This window comes from Charadrius vociferus, unplaced genomic scaffold (assembly GCF_000708025.1).
Source record: "Charadrius vociferus isolate BGI_N301 unplaced genomic scaffold, ASM70802v2 scaffold1413, whole genome shotgun sequence".
Lineage (NCBI taxonomy): Eukaryota > Metazoa > Chordata > Aves > Charadriiformes > Charadriidae > Charadrius > Charadrius vociferus.
The window spans coordinates 275855-284869 of NW_009647827.1; the positions used below are offsets into that span (position 1 = coordinate 275855).

Sequence of the window (9015 nt, forward strand, 5' to 3'; positions counted from 1 at the left end):
GGCGCGCCCGATGTGCCGGCGGCTGCTCTTGCTGCTGCTGCTGCTGCTCAGCGCTTCCCGGTTCTCCTCGCTCTAGTCCGTTTTCCGCAGCCTCCAGCGGCCAGTCCTTATTTCGGACATCAGCGCTCGGCTGGGCTGAACGAGAACGGAAGTTTCGTTTTAAATGGGACGAATTACGCTTGCAGTTTACAAACTCGCAACTCGCCGTGCCTCTAATCTGTCGCCCTTTTCACAATACGTACATATTCCTAAAGAGTGCCTTGACCTGAAATGTTCCTCGGAGTAGGCAATTGAGTTTCTTCCAAGGGGAAGTCGTCCTTTGTGCTTCTTGGAGAAGCTCCCTAGGCGTTGTTAGTTAAAGAATAATATGCATAGTTTGCTCCGGGCGCTTCCTCCTAAGAGCCTGAGTGATTTTGCCATGTTCATATTATGTAAGTAGCTGTTAGTGTTTATACAGCAGTGGTATTAGGTAGTTGTTATGAAACCTGCATATACAAATACAAAACCACAGCAAAAAAACCCCTGTTGTCAACAACATCTTTTCATGGACCAAATACTCCTCCGGTTCTGTTTGTGCGTCCTGGCTAGTGGGTTAAATTTGGGAGATGAAATAGATGGAAGAGCTAGAAAGCAATCACAGTTGAAGTGAAGCCATAAACATCTGTAATGGATCCTGAAAACCATGTCTGTATTTCTCACAGTAAATCACTGAGCGATGAAGAAAACCTGAAGCTGTTTGGGAAATGCAACAATCCAAATGGCCATGGGCACAACTATAAAGGTAAGGAATTGCTTACACATGTAGTCATGGACAGAGGCTGCTCTCAGGCAGGCTGGTTTGAATGCGGAATAACCTGTGGGAGAGCTGGGCCAGTTGTGTCTCAGCAGTCTGATATGGCTTTTAGTGGCTGGGTTTGTGGTTTTTTAGAATTGGAAGAAATCCTCAGCAGCAGAGGGGTTGAACCATGGCATGGATTTGGAAGCTATTAGGTTAAATAGATAATAAGTATTTATCTCACAATGTCACTTCATGAATCAAATCTACCTGTTTATAATCTGCAAAATCATTGTGTTTTGAATTAAGATTTTCCTAAGGAAAAGACATGCAATTTAAACAGCCGTTAAACTTTATTTGATTGTTGTTTTCACAAGTTCTTCTCCTACCATCTATACTCTATGCACATAGAATTGGATCTCTCCAGTTATTAGACTGGCTCCCTGTTTAGCACTGGGTATTGTAGGTACCCTGAAATCTCTGCTGCAGAGCTACTAGCTTTACCAGGGAAGACAGATTGATGGATTGCTGGACTGAAGATCTGTCCCTCATTTTGAAACTGACTTACAGGCACAGCAGTTGTTGCATTCTCGTAGAAGAACGACGTTTCCATCGTAAAAAAAAGAAATGCTGGAAAGCTAGGGAGATGCTAAAACTGTTCCTTGACAGGGGGAAGAGAGAGTGAGAAAAAGGGTACGAAGGGACTTTTCAACCCCAGAGGAGAATCACAGCTAGGCTCAAATCCCTGTCTTTCTCTTTTGTGAGTTCCCCAGTGAGCTGTGGTTCTGTTCTCGGCTCCTGGGGTTAGTGGGAAGGAATGCTGAGCTTATAAGGATGATGTTTCTAAGTGTTTTATCTCTTTTGTTGAAAGGACTTCTGGGTTGAAATGACACTGTGCAGTAATTCTCGTTCTTAGAAAGTTGGCGGCCACTTCATCCTTTTCTTTCCTTCTCTGGTATTCCATGATGTTAGAAGACTTATAAGCTGACCCCACATCTTATGATCTCGGGGGTCTGGTGGTTGTATGGACACCTAGGATATCTGCATTGTCCAGAAGACTTTGTTGATCAAAAGGCTTTGATCTTGAGTGTGCAGGGCACAGGCTGTCAGAGGGAGTAGGTACTTGAGAAGTCATCTAGTCTTCTCTGTGCCTGCAAGGGGCGCTTCAGGGATAGTAGTGTGTCTCTGGGCATCAGACCTTGGAGAATTACTTCATCATTGAGCAGGGTGATTCTGTGTCATTATTCTTCATGGAATGCATACCCATTTTATTAAAACAGTTCCACTTTTAAGTGCTGGGAACCCTGCGCCGGTCCTCGTGGATTAGCGATGAATGGATTGTCTGTCCTAATCAGCAGTGTACTTTGTTGTTAGGTTGATGGTGTCGTGGTGTCATTGTAACTTGGTATTTTCTTTTTTTCAGTTATAGTCACTGTGTGTGGAGAGGTAAGTGCAATCAATGTGGGTTTTTTTTCCTGTTCCTTAGCGTGGTGGGATAGATGGGTCCCCATCTTCCACAGTACTGAAGTTCTAGCTCAATTGCTAGGTTTCCCAGAGTGTTTGTGGAAACTCTACACATCGCTATAGAAGAAGGTTTTCTGTAGTCACTGTCCTAGTCACCTTGCCTCTAACACAGATTTGCAGGTGACTGTATTTAATCCAAGGTTTGTAGTCATCCTCTGGGCACATAACTTAGTCTGCTAGAGCCTCACTGCATAATGTATAGGCTCTGGTCAGATCTGTGGGGCACCTTTGGATGACTACTGAACTACAGCGAGGCTTAGCACTTCCAGTAACTGATTCCCTCTGCTGCTTTATCAAGGTATTTTGCCGCAAATATAAAAGGAAATTCTTCTTTCGCAGTTGTTTTTCACCTTTCATCCTGTCATTATTCTCAGTATTCTGCAGAGTGAGTTGTTTAGACTTTGGTTTTGATGTTTTCCAAATAGCATTTTGAAAATTTCCAGTTCATAGGAAAGCAGGTTTCTATTCAGATCTGAAACTAAAATTTTAAAGCCTCTTCCTTCTACATTCCCCAAACATGCTGTGAACTACATGACCTAATTTTGTTCCTGGAGCCGTGCCTTCTCCAGATGGGAGGATGCCCTCAGCTCAGGCTGGTCTCTCCTTTGTCCCTGGTTGCTCAGCCCAGGAGTTTAATGCCTGTTTTCCTGCTTATGGTCATGCACGGTTGTTGCTTGAAGAGTGAGTGTTTCAGTGAGTTTTTCCTTCCTGGTGCCAGCTTTTATGAGAGAGTGGAACAACTGGAGTTGTTTGTATGCTGTATCTAGCCTTTGGGAACATCACAGGAGGAGAGTTGGAACTCAGTGTGTGAAGGTGGAAAGATATTTTTCTTACGGCTCAGGTGTCCTGAGCTCACCGATGCTCCCAGTCTGATTTGTGCAGGCTCATGGCAACCTTGGTAATAAGGACGTGTAGCTAGGCTGCTAATCTCCCTTTTGTTTTCCCTGCAGATTGACCCAGTCTCAGGAATGGTTATAAACCTGACAGACCTGAAAGAGTATATGCAGGTAATAGCACTATTTTCCTTCACATCTCCTGGGAGAATTGGTTAGAGCTTAGCAATTTGTCTAGTACCAGGGTGGAGACATGGTGAGTTGATGATGGTAGGAAATAAAGAAGAAATTAAGGAATGATTTAAGACTAAAATGCTTTAGTACCATGTCTCCAGCTAGGAAGTTAACATGTGGATGTAGGGGGTCTTATCCATTTTTTACATATTGTTGCCTTGCACCCGTCCCGTTTGCATGGGAATTTGAACCCCAACTGCACTGACTGACCGGGACAAGATTGTCACTGTTTTCTTTCTGCAGGAGGCAATCATGGAACCACTTGACCACAAAAACCTGGATAAGGATGTGCCGTACTTTGCTGAGGTTGTGAGGTGGGTGATGGAGACTCCTCGTGGTGTTGGTTGCAGGGTCAAGGAACAGTCTTCAAGGCTTAGTCCTACCTCTCAGAGCAGCCTTGATACCTTTGTGTGCAACACACCTGTGACAAACACTTATGTGTGTCAGGTGCTGGGTGCCCTGCCTGCCTTCCAGCCCTGCTGCCATGCAGCCTGCCTCTCTGGGCTGGGCCGGGCACAGGCCTGCTGGGGCAGCTGCCGTCCGGCATACCCAGCAAGGCACCACTTGCTGGCACCTGAGGACCCCTTTGCAGACTGGCACTTGTCACATGATCCTGCTCTGTGGACAGCTTGCGGAGACAGATATGACCTGTTAATTAGACCTCATTTCATCCATGGTTGCTAGCAATGGTTCAAGCCCCACTTACATTCAGGTTGTCACCACGTGAAAGCTGGCCGCATGGCTCCCTGTGGCCTTTAGGATCCTGCCCGGCCCATTCTGGGTACAGCCTCAAATATCATTACTGTAGGTTTTGAATGTGCTCATGTTTCACTCTTAGCACCACAGAGAACGTTGCGGTGTTCATCTGGGAAAACCTCAAGAAGCTCCTGCCTGTAGGAACTCTTTATAAAGTCAAAGTGTATGAAACGGACCAGAACATTGTCGTTTATAAAGGTGAAGAAACAATCCCCGAGAAGTGAAATGAGCTTCAGCTCAATCGGTCGGAAACTCTGCTGCATAATCAGATCAGTGGATTACTTCAGCCCTGCTCTCTGCATTTCCTACACCGAGATATTGGTTATGTACTACATAAGGACAAATACAGATGTTTCACAAGAATTCTTGCCACAATCTTGCAGTTTGGGTTCTCAGAATTTGTTGATTTGTTTGCTTTTTCTCAAGACATCCCTGTTTTGCAAACCCAAAACGCCAGGCTGATGTGAAGTTTACAATTCTGCCATGTTAAATAAAGCAGCTTTCTAGAGAGGAGACAGCCTGGCAAATGTATGTCTTGCCCAGTCACAAAAGCCTTTGATTTTTCTCTAATTAAACATTGGATTCATTTATGATTTTTAATAACCTGGGCTTTGGTGTTGTTTTGCTTCTTGATCACATAGAGGAACGTTTTGGAGAATGAGAGCTACACAATTCTTTTTTCTTTTTTCTTCTTTTTTTTTTTTCTTTTTCCTGTGCTATAGGCTCATTTCTTCTTGTGACTAGCCTCTGTCTTTCTCCGTATAAGGAACCGGTATACTGAGCAGTATAGTTGTTTACAAGGCAATTCCCAATCCAAACTGCAGAGCTAAAGAGAACAGTACATTGTTAAGAATCAGCATGGGAAGCTGAGGAAACTGTGAAGTTGGAACATCACAGCCCCGGTGGTGTCAGAGTGCCCTCATGCATGGGTGAAAGTGGAAGTAGGCGAGAATAAACCCTTAAATATTGGTTACCCAGCTGATGTCCTAAAGATGCCACTCTTGTGACGTTTTGCTGAGAGTGCTTTTCATCTTAGATAATTCTGGCTGATTTTGTCTCAGTGTAGTGCAAGTACTCGCTTCTTAGACACCTTGTGGTGCTACGTCAGCTCAGAGCAAGTACAGACATATAGACATAGTCCCCACCTTGCTGAGGAGTCATCCCTGCTACAGGAGGCTTTCCAATCTGTGTCTGATCGTGGACAGCTGAAATAGTAGGGAAGGACCTGTGGTGCCTTGAGTCCATATCCACTGAACTCCCGTGAAAACTTGTTGGCACAAGCAGCCAGATCAAGCATGTTTTTCTTGGGGAAGTTTTTGTGGTGATCCTCAGTTACTTGGTGTTTTCATCATCAGAATCCCATGGTGGGAAGGCCTTGTAGAGAAAAGAATCGCTTGGTATGCCTCAGTCGCTTCGCAAGTTCCTGCTGTCGCTTGCACATTCAGAGATGCAACACTGTTCAGCATAGGTCGTTACAAAAGGATGAGACTGTAAGATGAGGTTAAATGAACACTAACCAAACTTTTCTGAAGATTCCTGAAATTGTAGGCATACTGTGCAGGCTAAGTGCCGGACGAGGAATGCACGTAGAACCGGGTAGGGAACAGTTATTGTACAATTCCTGTGGTTACGAGCCATAAAATCAAGTGATAGTACAGTGCGTGATTCTCTTTATCACATGAGCAGCGTCCTGAAGAGTAATTAGATATGGCCATGAAGAATAACTTACTGCATATAATTAAAAAAGTGATATCCAGGGTAATAATTCCCTTGCTTTACAAGGAAATTATGCATCTGAGTAATGGTAGCAAACAGCACCATTTAGAAAGGTTTAATGAACCTAATAGTTAACCTTGGCCACACTCTACTACAGGCTGAGGGTAAAGTATCCTTCTGTAGCTACCAGTTCTGCTAGAAAGTAGTTTTTACAGTTCCAAAAAATACTGTGACTTTCTTTTAAACTGTGACTGCTTTATATGAGGACAATTCTGTGCTGTCTCCTGCATTGATCCATCTTTGCTCAAACTTTCTGGATGAGCTTCTAAAGGGGAATAGTAAGAAAAGGCTGGAGATGAGAGATATTCCAGCCTTCCCTCTTTGGCAGAGCAAAACCTCTGCCGTGGGAGCTCCGGTGTTGGGGTTTTTTCCCCGCTTGAAGATAGTGCTTTGGTGAATTATTGGCTGAAGTTTCATTCCAGTGTCATACAAGTAGAGAGTGCTCAGTGCATCAGATGAAGCGAACACAGTGTTGACACACTGTTGCCCCTTCCCCTTTTTTTTCCCCGAGATGTGGAACCAGTCAGCTTTTTTCAGTGTGGCTCTGGCCAGAGAGGTTTTGCAGCTTATCTGAATGCTCCCGCTGGTCTGTGGTTCATTAGTGTGATGTATCATTCCGGTTTGCTAAAATAATGTAAATCATACTGGATGATAGCTGCTGTTGCCCATTCACAAAGCATATGGTGACTTCAGTGAGTCATGGAGGCTAAAATATATCATGTGGTGTCCTTATCAGAAGAGAAATTTAGCTGTTGACATTGTTGACAAAAACCAAGCAAACAAATAGTTACATCTATATAGCACAGCCCTTTGCTATTGTTAGCATGAAGTCAGGTGCTTCACGGCCAGAAAAAACTAGCTCAAATTCCCGATCTTTTACTGCAGTGCAGCATAGCCTGGCCAAAGTACCACAACAGCTTGGGCATTTATATTTACTGCTCTGTTGCATGTTGGAGATGTATTCATTTCCTTTATTTTGATCTTTTCCGTTTCAATGGCGTCAGATCTGAGGAGATGCGAATAAATTGGTTGACTGGGTAGTGGCTTGGCTGAAGGGGGTCGGCAATATCAGAGCCGGAATTGTAATTGTCAACGTCCCAAGAAATTACAGTGTATTCTATCCCTTCTCCTGCTAGAGGGGTCTTGATCTTTGCGGGTGTATGTGAGCTATGTGCAGGGAAGTCTGTAGGAATCAGCCTCCAAATTTGCAGGTTACGGGGGAAGGGTTATATAAGGAGAGAATTACCTCACATAATTAAACATGAAGCATCTCTGTGCTGTAACTTAGTTATTAAGTGATGAAATTGTTTAAACAAGAACTGTTCAGGTGATGGTGGGGTCCAAGACAGCAATTAAAAGGTCAAAGCTGATGCCAGGAGAGCTACTGTGGGAGCAAGCTTTAGTGCACATAAATGTAAATAGCAGTATAATGACACCAAGACCAGAAAACTGCCATGTCGTGTTTCACAGGGGCTGAGGGGGAGGACCCAGGTCTGCCTACCTGTCACATGGAAAGATACATCGTCAGGTTATATAGAAAAGGAGTACTGCCAGGGCAGGGACTGAGTGAATGGGGAGCCTGTGCAAGAAGCCATGTCACTTCCTTGCACTGCACTTATGTTCATGTTGTGCTTCAGCTAATGTGCTCATTTGGTTCTGCCAACTAGAAGCAAAGCCAAGTTTGGGGCTGCTCAGTTTCAAAGGAAAGGTGTCTAGCAGCAGCTCTTCTTTTTTATTAATTGTTTCTAGGGAACATTTTCCCATTCTGCCTCACTGCAAGGAGAAAAAGTCATCTTCTCTTCTCTGTGCTTGAAAGACAGTAACCACAGGAGGACTGTGGGTTCAGCCTCAGCTTTCGCAGCGTGAGGAGTGGGAATTGATCATTTTCCTGTGATGTCTGAAATGATGAAACAGGGCAGAGCGATAGGGACACCGTTAAAAAAGATCAGCAAAGCGAAAAACAGCAGCTAGGACTAAGCCAAGGTCGGCCACTCAGTCTTATGTGCCACTCCCTAGGCTGTTATTTATTGTTCATTGTAGCCTCAACAACGATCAAGTTAAAAAGTAATCCAAGCATCGCTTTTGATGAGGGACTATGCGTGGGACATGGAGCCCCAACCAGGAGCCGTTCCTCTGCCGGAGTTCAGACAACCGGCAGCGTCTTACGATTCCTGAATTGCAGTTTGCCCCTGTAACATGGCTTCTTTATGTATGTGCACAGTGCCTGGGAGGCAGCGAAGGCTGCACGGGTGTTCACAGGACCTCTGCCTGCTTCATTGCCCAAGACTGACAGTGCCGTAGGAGGGAACGAGAGGTTGAATGAAGCAACAGGGAGCCCCCAGGTTGGTTCTGGAAAAAGGTTGGGAAGGTTGCTGTGAACAGAGCTGCAGGCTGTCGGGAGAGAAGGAGCTGCTGTCGGTGAGAGCTGCTGAGCTGCCGAGAGAGAGGGCCCATCCCTGTCTCTGCCCCAGAGTTCCCAGCTGAGAGCCAGAGGGCTGACTTGCTGGCTGACATTTTCCTGGCTCCTTGCTGCATGTTCCTCATTTCCCAGGGGCCCTCCCTGGGGTGAGTGTCTGCAGAGACACAGGCCAGAGATGGGAGGAAGCCTAGGAGCCCTCAAACAGTTCCCTCCACCTGCAGGCAGTCATCGTTTAGGCTGTCCAGTAATGTATCAAACTGTACTTTAAAGCTCATTAGGATGTTTGCTCCATCCCTGGCTCTAATCACCAGCAGCAATTAGTAATTGGGAGGCCAACGGGAAGTAGAGCATAAGGCCACAGGGAGAGTGGTGCTACTGAAAAGAACAAGTGAGGGGTGAAAGGTCATTTTGTGGCTCTCGCTCTGCAATGGGCATTATTTGGCCTGTGTACTCAGTGACGCCAGGGCCTGGGGGAAAGAGGGTGTGATCATACCTTATGTACAAGGGGAGCTGTTTTATGGCAAAGCCGTGGTTTGGGCAATTTCAGATATTTGCGTGCTTTGCCTACTGCAGTGTTCTTTTTATTGGTGTGGGTGTGGGTGTCCGTAAATACAATAGAGCCATTAGGGTGGGATGGAAAGCAGGCTTTTACTGTACCAGGAGCAGGATTTGTTTATTCAGACGCTGCTGAAGCAGTG

General features: G+C 45.3%; 1 protein-coding gene across 1 annotated transcript in view; it reads left to right on the forward strand.

Annotated features, from left to right (window-relative positions):
- PTS (6-pyruvoyltetrahydropterin synthase) overlaps nucleotides 1-4346 on the forward strand; it is a 6697-nt gene extending 2351 nt beyond the window's left edge. Inside the window, exons 3-7 of the mRNA XM_009882476.1 lie at nucleotides 689-781; nucleotides 2199-2221; nucleotides 3250-3306; nucleotides 3610-3680; nucleotides 4205-4346. Of these exons, the coding sequence (XP_009880778.1) occupies nucleotides 689-781; nucleotides 2199-2221; nucleotides 3250-3306; nucleotides 3610-3680; nucleotides 4205-4346 (386 nt within the window). The remainder of the gene's footprint in view (nucleotides 1-688; nucleotides 782-2198; nucleotides 2222-3249; nucleotides 3307-3609; nucleotides 3681-4204) is intronic.
- Nucleotides 4347-9015: the final 4669 nt, after the last annotated feature.